This window comes from Sorghum bicolor, chromosome 3, assembly GCF_000003195.3.
Source record: "Sorghum bicolor cultivar BTx623 chromosome 3, Sorghum_bicolor_NCBIv3, whole genome shotgun sequence".
Classification (NCBI taxonomy): domain Eukaryota; kingdom Viridiplantae; phylum Streptophyta; class Magnoliopsida; order Poales; family Poaceae; genus Sorghum; species Sorghum bicolor.
Window position 1 is genome coordinate 66,859,233 of NC_012872.2, and position 15,330 is coordinate 66,874,562.

At 48.2% G+C, this 15,330-nt stretch overlaps 2 protein-coding genes across 2 annotated transcripts; one reads left to right on the forward strand and one right to left on the reverse strand.

Moving 5' to 3' along the window:
- Positions 1,107-3,937, forward strand: LOC8057763 (ABC transporter G family member 16). The gene has a single exon (XM_002456553.2). It carries the CDS (start codon positions 1,359-1,361, stop codon positions 3,594-3,596), a length of 2,238 nt encoding a protein of 745 aa, XP_002456598.1. The 5' UTR covers positions 1,107-1,358; the 3' UTR covers positions 3,597-3,937.
- LOC8057764 (protein GPR107) lies at positions 10,229-12,055 on the reverse strand. The gene has a single exon (XM_021455358.1). It carries the CDS (start codon positions 11,968-11,970, stop codon positions 10,624-10,626), a length of 1,347 nt encoding a protein of 448 aa, XP_021311033.1. The 5' UTR covers positions 11,971-12,055; the 3' UTR covers positions 10,229-10,623.

Sequence of the window (15,330 nt, forward strand, 5' to 3'; positions counted from 1 at the left end):
ATGTGGTCTGTGGGGGGTGTTGCGACTTGTGAGTTGTGAGTGATATGTACTGGCAACGAAGCCTATGCATTTGTACGGCCACATACAGGATGTACATACCAACCCTGGAAAGTTCATTATGGGCGCGGTGTTGTGGAGAGCATTAGTTTTAGAACCTTTGTCAGAGCAAATTCTTGGCTGCTTACACGACATGTACAGGGTAACAACTGAGAAGATGGGTGTATATTTGATATAGTGAAATGTTCTAACATCGTAACCAAATTGCTTTACGTACCATCAAGCCACACGTGCCGCCCCCATATATATATAATACTTCACCTGCTGACCTTGACCTGCTGTGATAAGGAGTACTCCTACTTCAAAAATAAATAATCAATGATTCCATGGCAGTCTAGCACCCTCTCCCGGGTTATTTGCTTACCAACTCGCACCGTACTTCTGACATTCAAACATCGAAATGCGGTCAACAGATGTCGAACCTAACGTTCCATTTGCTTCCATTATCGCTTTTTCACATCAACACGCTCTAGAACATTGACAATGATCATAGCCTATGCAAATATATATGTTACGTTAACCAAGCCAAGAAGATCTAGACGAACTAATTGTACGGCGCAACTCTGCCAAGGTTACATGTTTACTATAAACAAGCCACCGAACCAGCCATTTTAATTTTCTGCGTGCATGCATGCTTATAAAAACAGCAACGTGTCGAAATACTTTGCACCCCACAGAAGATCCCAAAGAATATACATATACGCCCAAATGCGCGCAAGTTGCCGTTTCCTTCCTAAATCCTCCGTCTCTCGTCACCCACCCAACCTAAATCGCACCGATTCGACGTGGAAGCCAGCTAACCCACCCTCCCCTTCCCGGCTTTCTCCCCCCCGAACTCTCCCCGGTCCCCGCTGAGTCGCTGACCATGCACTCCCCCGACGGCAGCGCCACCACCCCGCGCGTTGGCCACCATCCCGTCTCCTACACCATCAGCCCAGCACCCCCCCGCCCGCCTCGGCTCCCCTCTCGTCCGTTTCCACGACCGCCGTGCGCCATTCTCCCGTGACAACGCCCCCAAGCCGCCAAGCTAGCTACCACCAGCCTTTAAACTTGAGCTCCACGCCTCGCCAAGTCGTAACCATCCCGCAGACCCACCCCACACAAACACACTCGCCCCCATCGGCCTTCTCGTCCTCTCCTGAAAGTCACACTTGCCGCGGCCGGACCAGACGTACGACTGGACCCGCACCCGCCCCCCTTACTTAAGCTCGGCTCCCTCGCTTTTGCGCCAGTGGGACGAGACAGTGCAGCAGCACAGCACGTACGTACACCAAGGCCAAGGCTGCGTGTGCTTGCATGCAATGGCGCCCGCCGTGCAGGATCGCCTCCCGTTCCTAACCTCGCCCCCGCCCGTGCGGGAGAGGGGCCGGAACCCGTCCCTCGCCGAGATGCTCCGCCTCGTCGGTGCCGCCACCGTCGACCCGACAGCCGCCGCGGACGACGACGGCTCCGCGTCCGTGTTCTCGCTGCCGCTTCCCACCACGCCTGGACGTGACGCGGTGGCAGGAGGCGCCGTCAACGGTGCGGGAGCGATGGCCATCGGGCGGACCGTGCACTTCCGCCTGGTGTTCAGCAGCCTGACCTACAGCGTCCGCGCCAAGCAGCGCGGGCGCGGGCCCGGCGGCCTGCCCCAGCTGCAGCGCCGCTCCGACCGCGTCACCGCCGCCGCCACCAGGGCGCTGCTGGACGGCGTCTCCGGGGAGGCGAGGGAGGGCGAGATCCTGGCCGTCATGGGCGCCAGCGGCTCCGGCAAGTCCACGCTCATCGACGCGCTCGCCAACCGCATCTCCCGCGACGCGCTCAAGGGCGCCGTCACGCTCAACGGGGAGCCGCTCACGGGCACCGTCATCAAGTCCATCTCCGCGTACGTCATGCAGGACGACCTGCTGTTCCCCATGCTCACCGTCACCGAGACGCTCTCCTTCGCCGCCGAGTTCCGCCTCCCGCGGGCGCTGTCCCCGGCCAAGAAGCGCGCGCGCGTGCAGGCGCTCATCGACCATCTCGGCCTCCGCGCCGCGGCCAACACCATCATCGGCGACGAGGGCCACCGCGGGGTGTCCGGAGGGGAGCGCCGCAGGGTGTCCATCGGCACCGACATCATCCACGACCCGATCCTCCTGTTCCTCGACGAGCCCACGTCGGGGCTCGACTCCACCTCCGCGTTCATGGTCGTCAAGGTGCTTCGCCGCATCGCGGAGAGCGGCAGCATTGTCATCACGTCCATCCACCAGCCGAGCCAGCGCATCCTCGGCCTCCTCGACCGCCTCATCCTCCTCTCCGGTGGCCGGACCGTCTTCAGCGGTCCGCCTTCCGCGCTCCCGTCCTACTTCGCCGAGTTCGGCTTCCCGGTGCCCGACGACGAGAACCGCGCCGAGTTCGCGCTCGACCTGATCCGCGAGTTCGAGTCGTCGCCCACGGGGACCAAGCCGCTCGTCGACTTCCACCGCGCGTGGCAGCAGATGCACGCGCGGAGCCCTGGCCCTGTCTCGGCGGCCGCTGATCAGATGTCGCTCAAGGAGGCCATCAGCGCGAGCATTTCGCGCGGGAAGCTGGTGTCGGGGTCGGACGTGGCCGGGGAGGCCGCGTCCATGCACACCTACGCCAACCCGTTCTGGGTGGAGATGAAGGTGCTGACGAAGCGGTCAGCGATCAACACGCGGCGGATGCCCGAGCTGTTCCTCATACGCCTCGCAGCCGTGGTGGTCACGGGCGCGATCCTCGCCACCGTCTTCTTCCGGCTGGACCAGTCCCCCAAGGGAGCGCAGGAGCGGCTGGGCTTCTTCGCGTTCGCCATGTCCACCATGTTCTACACCTGCGCCGACGCGCTGCCGGTGTTCCTCAACGAGCGCTACGTGTTCCTGCGGGAGACGGCCTACGGCGCGTACCGGCGCGCCTCCTACGTGCTGTCCAACGCCATCGTCTCCTTCCCGGCGCTCGTGGTGCTCTCCCTCGCCTTCGCATTCACCACCTTCTTCGCCGTCGGCCTCGCGGGCGGCGTGCCCGGGTTCGCCTTCTACACGCTGGCCATCCTGGCGTCGTTCTGGGCGGGGAGCGGCTTCGTCACGTTCCTCTCCGGCGTGATACCGCACGTGATGATCGGGTACACCGTGGTGGTGGCCATCCTCGCCTACTTCCTGCTCTTCAGCGGCTTCTTCATCAACAGGGACAGGATCCCGGCCTACTGGATCTGGTTCCACTACCTGTCGCTGATCAAGTACCCGTTCGAGGGCGTGCTGCAGAACGAGTTCGCCCGCAGCGGCGAGTGCTTCGTGCGGGGCGCGCAGATCTTCGACAACTCCCCGCTGGCGGCGCTGCCGGACGCCGTCAAGGCACGGGTGCTGGCGTCCATCAGCTCGGCGCTCGGGGTCGGGATCGGCGCCGACACGTGCGTCGTCACGGGCCGCGGCGTCCTGCATGAGGTGGCGGTGACGCAGCTCGGAAAGTGGGAGTGCCTGCTCGTGACCATGGCTTGGGGTTTCCTCTTCCGGATCCTCTTCTACTTCAGCCTCGTGCTCGGAAGCAAGAACAAGAGGAGGTGATCGCGCCGCGGTATGTGCGCGCGCGCGGGCGCGCCCGTTGTACATTTGAATCGTCGAAGCTTGCTCTGGCAATGGCCCATGGGGAGGAAGTAAGCGTACGTGCAGGAGGAGGTGAAGGAAGACATAGTCAATTAGGTGGTGATTGTTCATCATGTTCTTTGTTTTAATTATTTTTGCATTCTTCTTCTTTTTTTCTGGTGATTTGATGATAGAAATAAGTGGTTTTGCAAGTATACAGATGCTTGGATCCACTAGCTTTAATTTTGTTCTATTAATATGTGTCCAAAGTCGAAAGATTATAAAAAGTAACTGCCGTTTTGCTGCTTCAGCAGTCTTCAGTTCTCACAAGAACCATAACCATGGACTCTGTTCTGTTCTGGTGGTTCTCTATAGCTCCCTTGCCCTTTATTAGGTGAATTGTGTTTCGGAGTTTGGAAGCTCTCGTTCTAGTAGGTGCAAAAAAGCATCCAGCTTACATCTTTCTGTGACAAGCAAAGCAAAAACCCTCGTTAAAATTCAAACTATGGGAACAACAAGCCAATGTACTTCGTTCCAAAAAAAAACAAGCCAATGTACTTCCATCTTCTCATCCGTCTTGGTGTTCTTCATGTGATACTCATAGATGCCATGGAGTACATCACTAACATAGTGTTTTTTTTTTTGTTGCTACTGTATTAGTACATGAAAACACGGATGGAGTTAGATACAGTATTAACCTGTGTGTGATCGTGTGAAGAGGTTGGTTACAGTTAGGTGCATCATAGTATCCAGAGGGTCATACCGGTACTTGTGGGTCATTAATTAGTGAGTATTAGTACATGTCGTCTCGTGAGTCGTGACGCCTGGTTCGCTCTGCTACTACTGTGTCTCTTCTGCAACGCAGACGCAGCTATCAAGTTCTGGAGAGATTCGACATGGTCCGATATCGTATTGGAGGCCGGCCGCCGGTTGCAGTGCAGCAACAAGAACCTACTGCATGCACGATGCGTTTACGTGCTCTGGACCCTCTGCAGAGGTCGTTGCTTGTTGGGCAAACGAATTTCTAATGGAAAGCGAGCAGACCGCATGCCCTCCATCCTGCCCTGAATGCGATCGGCGACACGGCATGGACGGCCTGACCCTGACGGTGACGGCCGAGGCTTACAGAATTTATAGATGAGCTGCACCACACCAAACCAAACCGGCGAGGCAGAGAGGCTGATACCGAGACGGCAGGACCTTGCTGCATCTGGAAACTTTTTTCCAGTGCTCTCGCCATGGAAATTTCTCTTTGAGACCAGGCACGGGCTATTGTAATGCATGCATGCATACGATGCCTAGGCCGCCTTGCCGTGCAGGTCAACGATCGCTCAACAAACTCGTACCGGACCGATCGACCCTCCGTGACTGTGACCGGATAGGTATATATATACACACCAAACATTCCGTACGTTATACTGATATACCTGACTGCTGCATGCTAGTAGTATATTGAAAAATCAGCCTCCAAGGTCTTACTCTTACAGAGTTCGACAAAAGGAAGGCAACATGAAACAAACGGCATATACTACTAGTTGCCTATGACAGCAAACGTACCACTTAATCCAAAGCAACTTTGTTTCTAAAGTTTCACTTAAACTTTTTTTCTTTTATGTATGGATGGAGAACTACTTAGCTACAACTGATTTGCCAAGAGTTTTGGAGTGTTGATTGAATGGATTGGACGACGAAAAGACGGCTGCCCCTGATGTTGAAGAAGGGTGCAGTGCAGGTAGGGTGGGCCGTGCAGCTGGGTGTGTCAACTGAATGCAGGAGTAGGACTCGTCTCCTTTTCTGAGAATTTTCTACTCCTAACCACACGCTTGGAAAGACTTATCTTGTTAAATTCACTTAGAGACCGTTTGGATCCTTTCATTTTAGAGAAATAAAAGATATACTTAATAAATTAGTCTATTTGATTTGAAGTTTGATATTTCACCACTTTTCAAAGTTCATATATAAGTCTATCTCAAATTCATTCTCGCTGGTCGCCTACGATCCTGCCCTGTTTATTGACGCCCAAGCGAGCAGACGAGCGACGCGTCGAGAAGACGCCGATCTAACGGATAGGCCGCTCGCGCTGAGAAGAGTGCGATGAAATGGGTGAAGACCCGACCTGATCCAACATCCAACGGATGCTGTCAGAAGTTGGTCAGATCGGACGGCCAGGAGACCAACGGGCGACGGAATACGATCCATTTGCGCCCCTCGCATCGCTAGCGCGACTCAAAACACTGGAAACATTGAGAGACTGCCGCATGGCATGCTCGCCAGAGGAGAAGGGTCACTGCCTCTACGAGAGATGAGGAACGCTAGGTGACGATGGTTCGAGGCTTTGAGCTGGATTCATCCCACACGAGTGCAAGGAGGAGTCGCGAAGGGGTCAGGAGCCCGTGCATATGCTTAATTGGATGGTCCCATGAAATTGCTGCTTAGGATGTGGAGCTTCGGAGGTGACGTGGCCAAATATAGTGCAAGATGCTATGGTTACAACTTTCGTCTAGTAAAGATTTGACAATGCAATCCAATATTACATTATTTTTTCATGTAGCATAAGGTTTTCCTTTTTTTTTTGCTGCAGTGACTAACTTAATTTTTTTCAACATGTCCGCGATGCTGGGAGCTTTGTTCCCAACAGAACAGATCCTTCGAATCACTTTATTCTATATTGCATTGGCACTATATCTATATCTGTATCTATATCTATATCTATGTCTATATCTATGGTCTTGTTTAGTTACAAAAATTGTTGTAAAATGAACATTATAGCACTTTCGTTTGTATTTGACAAATATTATCCAATTATAGATTAACTAGACTCAAAAGATTTGTCTCGCTAATTACAATTAATTGCGTAATAAGTTATTTTTTTAATCTATATTTAATGCTCCATGCATGTGCCACAAGATTCGATATGACGGAAAATTAAAAAAAATGTAAAATTTTTTGGGAACTAAACAAGGCCTATATCTATAATCATAAACATCACTAGCCATTCTATCTCGACGTGAAGCAATTCAGCTTAGCAGTCCACTATCACATGCATTTAATTGTTATTGTTAGCATGTCATGCCATCCACTAATATTAATTTATAATAGTTTATTTTTCCTTCATATAATTAATTTGATCTAATTTTGTTTTAATTCATCCATAATTCCTATAGCAACACGTAGAGTATACTTCTATTTCTCCTCTGATGAGCAGGTCATTGGGCTCTACCAACCGTACATGGGAGGGGACCCCGCGTGTCCTCGTTGGACCTTGGACGCCAACCTCATCATTCCGCGCCTGATGGGCAACAATCTGAAGCAAATGGGATAAGAGAAAAGCCCAAAGTTAAGAAGCCCAAGATGTGTGATGGCGTTCATAGTGGGTAAACGTGCTTGCTAGCACTGACAGGACACAAGGCCCATGTAATTGAGAGGTTATTATACTTTTTGCGATGAAGCCATAGCCTGTTTTTTATTAAGAAAACAAGAAGTTTTTTTTTTAACTTTCGAGCCCAGGTAAATCGCTAGTCACAAATTCCTCGAAATAATGAGGACCTCCTCCCAAGTGTTATAGCATTCACTTGGGAGATTACAATCAAAGGCAGCAATAGCATGCGCAACTCTATTGCATTCATGTTTATAAACCGATACACTACAGGACATGAATTCTGCACCTATGAGCTGCTTAATCTCCGTGATCACATAACCGGATGGGGCTAGTCTGTAACCATCCGTATGAATCGCTTCCTTCACCAGGGCAAGGTAGAGCCCAGCAGCTCAGCTTGAAAAATCAAGCAGAAAATCTTTGCCCAGCCTCTGAATCCAATGTTGAAAAAGATCTGTCAAGCTTTCCTTAATTCTTAGGGAAGTCAGCCCTAACTCTTGAAAGAACATGGCCTTGCACTCTTGTAAACCAATCTGATTATTGTTGAAGATTAGCTCATTTCTGACCTTCCAAATGGTCCATAACAATATTATTACAGCAGTCATAAAGAACTGTGAATGTAACTGTACTTTGGCAGCTGTCACATTTTGTATTGAGCTTCCCCCTTGGACTGTTTCAACATTGATGAAAGCCCAGCATTGCCTAGCAAAGGCACAATCCCAAAATAGATGTTCAACCGTTTCTTCTCACAGTTATAGGATTTTAGGTTCATATGTTTCCTTCTTAGAATATTCCTCGAGTCTGTCTTTGACAAGAAGCCAACAGAAGACTTTGAGTTTTGGTTGACAATGGGATTTCGAGATCCATCTGTAAATGGGCTCAGTGTTATGTTGTCCTAGTAGTATTTTATATGCATCAGCAGAATTGAACCCTTTTGACCTTCCATTGATGAACCAGGAATCATTATCCTCTACCAGTGTTGTGCCAGATATTATCTGCAATAAGTCAGTTAGCTGGGAGTATGCCTCTTGAGTAACGGGTAGATTGAGCAGCATGGTGGCCGAGTCCATAGTTAAGAGAGAGAGGGTATCAATTGTATGAGCACCAACCTTTTCCCAAAGCAAATCATTTCGCTGCTCTCCTGTATCTTGCTGTTCTTCTACCCCTTTTTTTTTTTGAGGAAGTTCTTCTACCCCTTCCAGTTGTCCAAATTCTTCTTCCTGCTTTGATTCTATTTGTCGTGCTAACACAGCCCCTGCAACTACTTCACGGAGGGAAAGGGGAAGGCCACGAAGATCTCGCTCTCTGTCCCGGACTCCCGGTCGCCATAGAGATGTTTTATGTTTAGCTCCCTGAACTGTCTGAAGACGCCAGCCTATTGACCATGCCTCCTTAGGTCGACCCTTGGCTCCTCCTTGCCATGGCAGTGTCCGATCCTTTGGTCTACACTTGTTGATCCTATATATTCTGTTCTTTGCGTCGGCTTCTGGAATCGTAGCCCTCAGCTTCATCGAGTAGCTGCTGGTCTTGGTCATGGCGTCTCCGGTGATCATCACTGATGAGGTCCTCAAACTGGTGCGACGGTGCGTGCTTCGACTCAATACACCATCCATAAAGCTGAGTGCCGACTGGAGAGATAAATGTGGTGACAGCCGTCTAGCACACCGTCGGTGTACATATCAGTCTATCATGTGCAGAAATAGTTACCACTTGTAGGTTTCAATTTTCAATTCATGTTCCCTGTAACCAGAATTGTTGAGACTATGGAGTCTACAGTTCTGCCTCGGGCACTCGGCTCTGAGGCACAGGAAATTTTCAGTCTTTTTCGCCATTATATTTGAACCATACGACTCCCCTGAACCTGGAGAATGGGGACGCAAACTCGAGCACTCTTCCTAGCCTTGATGTCCAACTACCTGACTTACAGTTACAGAGCCAATGGCCAGTAGCACTAGCATAGCATGGCTGCATGGGTGTGAACCGGCAGAAACATGAAGCCAACGGCGCAGGACCAAACGCCCAGGCGATACGATACGAACAACAGCGGAGAAGAATACGGCGTTCGGCTGGCGCTGGGCAGACGGGCGCCGGGCGGGCCGGGCAGAGTGCCGGCGCACGGGCACGGTGGTAGATTCCGAGGGATTATCGACTGGATGAATGGAAGCTGCCGTGGGTTTCGTTTTGGCGTCATTTTCTTGGAAGTGCGTGGGGACGGGCCGGGCTGAACAAATAGAGAAAGACCCCGAAATGGAGACGGAAATTACCAAGCCCCGACGCTTGGCAAGCAGGATTTGAAGTTTGTAGGAGAAATTAACATGGTTCATAGCTGTGTGTGTGTGTGTGTGTTTTAAACAATAAGGTTCCAAATTGTATTCATTCTGATTTTTATAGGTATATGTAGCTATAAAAGCCAAAATAACTTACAATTTGGAACGGAACAGAGGGAGTATTTAAATTACTGTGTTTAATCTGAAGTAATATTGATAAGGTTCCAAATTGTAATTCATTCTGATTTTTATATACATACCTATAAAAAGGCAGAATAACTTACAATTTGGAATAGAACAGAGGAAGTACTTAAATTGCTGTGTTTAATCTAAAGTAATCATGATTTTTTCTAAACCGAATATAGTTTAATGTGTGCACAGCTCCCTCACTGTCTTGCTACTCCATTTCTGTCCTGCGAATCAGCTTAATAGGTGGACGTGGACACTCACGGTAAAGGAGGCAAACATAAGCAATGATGGACAAATTGTCACGGCTCCAAACCAAGACCTCTGTCCTCTCAGATGTTCAAATTGAGGTACCAAGACTGCAATTGTAGTAAGTAAGTTCGAGCTCAGAAAGCCGAGCTAAGAATGGAACACCACAACCGCAACTGCTCATGGGAACGCCGGCGTCATCAAATAGACAATTGCTCGGCATCAGGAAACAGGGTAAACATTACCTAAAACTGAAAATCCTAACTGAAGCTGGTATCATCCAATAGCTTTGTCCATAACCCACAGACACGCACACCGTTTCTCGAGCCCGGATGATTTAAGTTAATACAGAACACACCAAGAAGTATGCCGATTTTCACTTACTAGTGACTCCCACCTGTGGTTGCCTATAGGCGTTTGGCTTCCAGCCACTCTAATGAATCTCCGCAGCCGGAAAGTGATGCACGAACAACTGAACAAGCACGCCAGAATTCAGAAAAAGAATCTGCTTGCACGTCTAAATCCCAACAACCATCTGAAAAATTCAGAACCTGCTTCCAGCAATGACATGGCTTTACAGGTCACGGCAACATGATGCTTATCAGTGCCATCCCCAGTCCCACACACACTAAATAAAATCATCCATTCATAGTGGAAATAGAACACTGAAAAAGCAAGAATTGAAACCTGAGACTTGGCAAAATGGCAATATTGATTGAATTCCCCCTTACTTTTGCAACACAAGAAATCTAGTTATCACAAGTCTCATTGGCAGCTTCCGAAACTAAAAGGAGTAGGAGAAGATTTACCACAACACATAGACAAATATTAGCTAAACCCTGAATCTGTATAGTATGATCAACATCACATCGAGGAGAAACTGAATGTGATATGGCTGTATTCCCATGTCATTGGACATCCACGTGGTCGTCTAGAGCTCAAACTCCTCCTCACGGAGCGCCATCTCTGCAGCTTCCTCATCATCCTCGTCAAGTGCAAAGTACTGGTTCCTCTCAGCGGGCCTGAACATGTAGAACATGAACATGTAGAATGCCATGGTGGCCACCTCCTCAGCTGCAACGCTCACCCATCTGTACTTGTAGTTAGTAATTGTCTTGAGGGCATACACAATGATCCTGGTGAAGTACAAGTATCCAATCACGACAACATAGAACTGGCGGAAGAGCGTGAGCTTGGCAAGGGTTCTGGCCGCCTTGCCATCTGTCTTGGATGACTCCCGCAGAGAACGCATCGACCACACAACTGGGAAGAGCACAGCACAGCAGCAAGCGACATCAACAAACAAGAAGATCTGGTTCCATGTCACCCATCCCTGCAAGAATGGGCCAGTCTCGCCGACCACAGCAGCAGCGATGTTAGCTGCAACCTGCAGAGGGATCACCACCATGAGCACCTTCTTCTCCTTGTCCTGCAGGAATGGCTTCAGGAACGACCACCCAGTCCCAATCAGCGCAATCACAGCGAACAAGATGACACCCTTCACGAGCTGGAACAGGTAGAACATGACGTCCCACCCGTGCGATGTCCCGGCGGTGCGGATGTAGTGCTGGTCCTCGGCCGCCGAGATGCAGTAGAGCATTCGGGCCACGAGCAGGCCCGACATGAGGTGGTGGATGCGGTGGGCAGAGAGGCGGTTGCGGTAGAGGGTGACGTAGAGCCAACCGGCCAGGAACACAACATAGCAGACGGCGAAGAAGGCGTAGATCCCCGGGACGGAGGACATGCCGACGGAGAGGTAGTCCTTGGTGCCGTCCGGGTTGGTGTTGTACATGTCGGTGCGGACCTCCATGGTGACGCTGGTCTCCGGCGCGCAGTTGGCGAAGAAGAGGCTGTACTCGTCGGGGTGGGTGATGGGGAAAGTCTTGTTGTAGTGGCCCTTGTCGTCGAGGTCCGCGAAGGTGAAGAGCGGACTGACGTAGGGGCTGGAGAGGACGCAGGTGGGGGAGGACTCCGGTTCGGGGTTCAGATCCGTGGGCGCCGGCTGATCGTAGATGGCCTCGAAGAGCGACTCGTCGGAGAGGAGGAAGAAGCCGAGCTGTACGGGGTCGGGCTTAGCGAGCGTGGAGGAGGCCTTGGCGCCGGTGACGGAGATAGACACCATGCCTTTGAGGCCGAAGCCGAACTTCTCGAAGAGGATGGAGGGGCGGGAGTCGTCCTTGAAGGACTCCTGCTTGATCTCCGCCGCCGCCGGGCGGAGGAATACTCCGGCGACGGCGAGGAGGAGGAGGACCGCGCGGGCGGCGGCGGCGAGGCCCATCGCGGCGAGATCTGGGTGGGGAGATGGGGGGAGTCGGAGTGGAGGCTCGCGAATTAGCAGGACGGACGGGACGAGGGTGGAGGACTTTTTTTCCTTTTCTTCTGGGCTTCGGGGAGTCCGGTGGGGGGCCCATGCGCCGTCGGATCTGCTTCGAGATTAGTGACCCCCGTGGTGGGAGACTTTGACCGGGGAAGCTTAGCAAGAAAGCAACGCCGGGCGGCTCCGTGTCAGTCGGAGCGTTCGATCCTGATCACACGGTGTACGCACGCCTCTAAGCACGCTACGGGCCAATAAAATGCCGGCGAACAGGTCTGTGATGCAAATGCAAGCGCACTTTTGCTACGAAGTTTGGCAGCACTCTACTACTGCTAGAAGGACAAAATATAGGCCTTATTTAGTTTTCAAAAATTTTCAAGATTTATTATTATATCAAATTTTGTGGTTTATATATGGAGCATTAAATTAGACTAAAAATAAATAATTATATAATTTATCTATAATTTACGAGATAAATTTTTTAAATCTAATTACTTTATAATTAGACAATATTTCAACTATTTATTAAATACAAACAAAAAATACTATAGTAACTAACCTACAATTTGTCCTCAACTAAACAAGGCCATAGTTGACGAATGGCGAGGAATCGCTGACGGAGAGACAACGGCCTGCCGGGTCAAGCAAATTGTTGGACGTGCCGGTGCCGGAGACGGAGAACTTTATGCACCGTCCTTTTCAGGGCCTTCACGCGGCGGGTGACCGGAAGATCGACGTGCTTGACCAGGCAAAAAAAAAAAACCGACGCGTGGATATGTTTGTTTGGATTTTCGGGGAACTTTGATCTCAACTTTTAAACCTTGCAAAAGCTAAATAAAAACTTCCAAAAGCTAAAATTCAGAAGTTTACTATAGTGGATTTTAAGATTTTGGCATACGAAATCTGTTTGACTTTTGAAAAGTCCAAAAGCAGACAAAGGTCTTGTTTAGTTTTCAAAAAATTTCAAGATTTCCCGTCACATCGAATCTTGCGGCACATATATGGAGTATTAAATATAGATGAAAATAAAAACTAATTACACAATTCACCGGTAATTTGCGAGACGAATCTTTTGAGTCTAGTTAGTCCATAATTAGACAATAATTATCAAATACAAACAAAAGCGCTACAGTATCAAAAATCCAAAATTTTGTCAATTAAACAAGTCCAAAAAAAATGGCTAAAAGCTCAAACAAACATGACTGAGTATGTAATATCTGACATCCGTACAATGGAACAATAAACCGGAAATGGCATGTTTTGGTTACTCACTTCACTTTATTATTGCCCTACTATCATGTTGCCCATGTGACTCGGTCCGTACACTTAATTTTTACTCCCTCCGTCCTAAATTATAAGTCATTACAAGAATCTTAGAGAGTCAAAATTTTTCAAGTTTGACCAAATTTATATAGTAAAATAATAACATTTTTTGTACCAACCAAGTATCATAAGATTCTTTGTTAGCTATATTTTATAATGTACCTATTTTATGACATAAATCTTTATATTTTTCTCTATATTTTAGATCAAACTTGAAAATATTTTAACTCTCCAAATTCTTGGAATGACTTATAATTTGGAACGGAGAGAGTAGTACGCAACAACATTAGCTAGTTTCTATCTTGGATTTGCCCATGTGTTGCTCCTGTTGACGGCAGATATGTCAGCTACAGTGCTATAATGAAGCAACATCGATCAAGAAGCATTACTTCACTAGAATCTCGGAGACTCGGACGAAGTGCTTCAACGGACATTGTCGCCGCATGCGTCCAGGGACGGCATACAAACAAAGAGCAAAGAGAACACATAGATAACTAAGGCCTTGTTTATGAATCCAAAAAAAAGGCCTTGTTTACCAAAAAGTTTTGCAAAATGTGAACAGTAGCACTTTCGTTTGTATTTCACAAATATTGTCCAATCATATGCTAACTAGGGTCAAAAAATTCGTTTCGCAAATTACAAGCAAACTGTGTAAATAGTTATCATTTTTACCTATATTTAATGCTCCATGCATGTGCCGCAAAATTCGATGGGAATCTGAAATATTTTGTAAAATATTTGGGGAAGTAAACAAGGCCTAAGAGAATAACCTAGAGGCAAGGGGCGCTTGTGGACGTAGTTTTTTCCTTTGCAGCTTGCACTAACCCTGTAGTTTTTGCCACTTCATCCTCTTTCTATATCCTCAGATTGGCACCAATTGCAAAGGTGAGTGTAGAGTCTCTTCTTTTGCCTTTTCTTTTCATCTCATTTTATGGCACGCAGTTGCAAGAGTGAAGTATGACTACTCTTATTGGAGAAAGTCCATATCGGAGGCATTGTGCCAGGAGAAGATGGCACAGGATGCTAGCATGCCGATGGACAGAAATGGTCATCATCATGACTTCTCGTTTGCTAAAACACCTAAGAGAGAAGCGAGCATTGCTTTGTAGTGTCATTGTAACTAGATATACAAGTGTGCTAGCTCGTGAAGCCGCAATTAATTTTATGGTTGCGGGTTGGTGGGCTAGGCCACTTTGTATCCAAAATTACAATGGCCAAATTGCGTCTGCGTACAAGATTTATATGTTGAGTGGCTTATGTAACTTGAGTATATAGGATCGTTTGCTAGTAAAATGTTTGTTATTGTGAGAACTATTACTTCACGAGCTCTCAGTGACTACTGTCATGACTTATATACGTGATCTCTTTTTGTATTGTGAAATAACAAAATAGCATGATCTTATTCCTTCGCCAAAAAAGTCTTATTCACGCTTGATCATGGTTACATTAAACAGTTTCTAGACAGCTAAATAAACGACTCACTGTATCCCATCTATTATAAGTGCCATGATGCCACCACGCCTTTGAGTTCACGCATTTGTTGCGGCAAATAAATCCGACGTTCACTCTCGAACATGAAATTAGCACAAGCCAATGCCGGCCCAGGGTGCCTAGTGCATAATACCCCTAGCATATGTTCCGTGAGTGTTACTCTAGTAGAAACCAAGAAAAAAATATCAGTGAAAACGGTCCTCATAGAGTAAGGCCTTGTTTTCGAGAAAAATTCTGAATTTGATTCCTGTAGCATTTTTATTTATATTTAGTAATCATTGTTCAACTATGGACTAATTAGACTTAAAATATTTGTCTCGCAAATTACAGATAAAATATGCAATTAGTTAATTTTTTTTTATCTATATCTAATGTTCTATGTATGCGTCCAAAGATTCAATGTGATGAAAAATTTTGAAATTTTTTGGAAACTAAATAAGGCCTAACCGTGGACATTCTAACATTTTAAAATTATTACTTATATACTCTGCAAAATAATTAAAATTATAA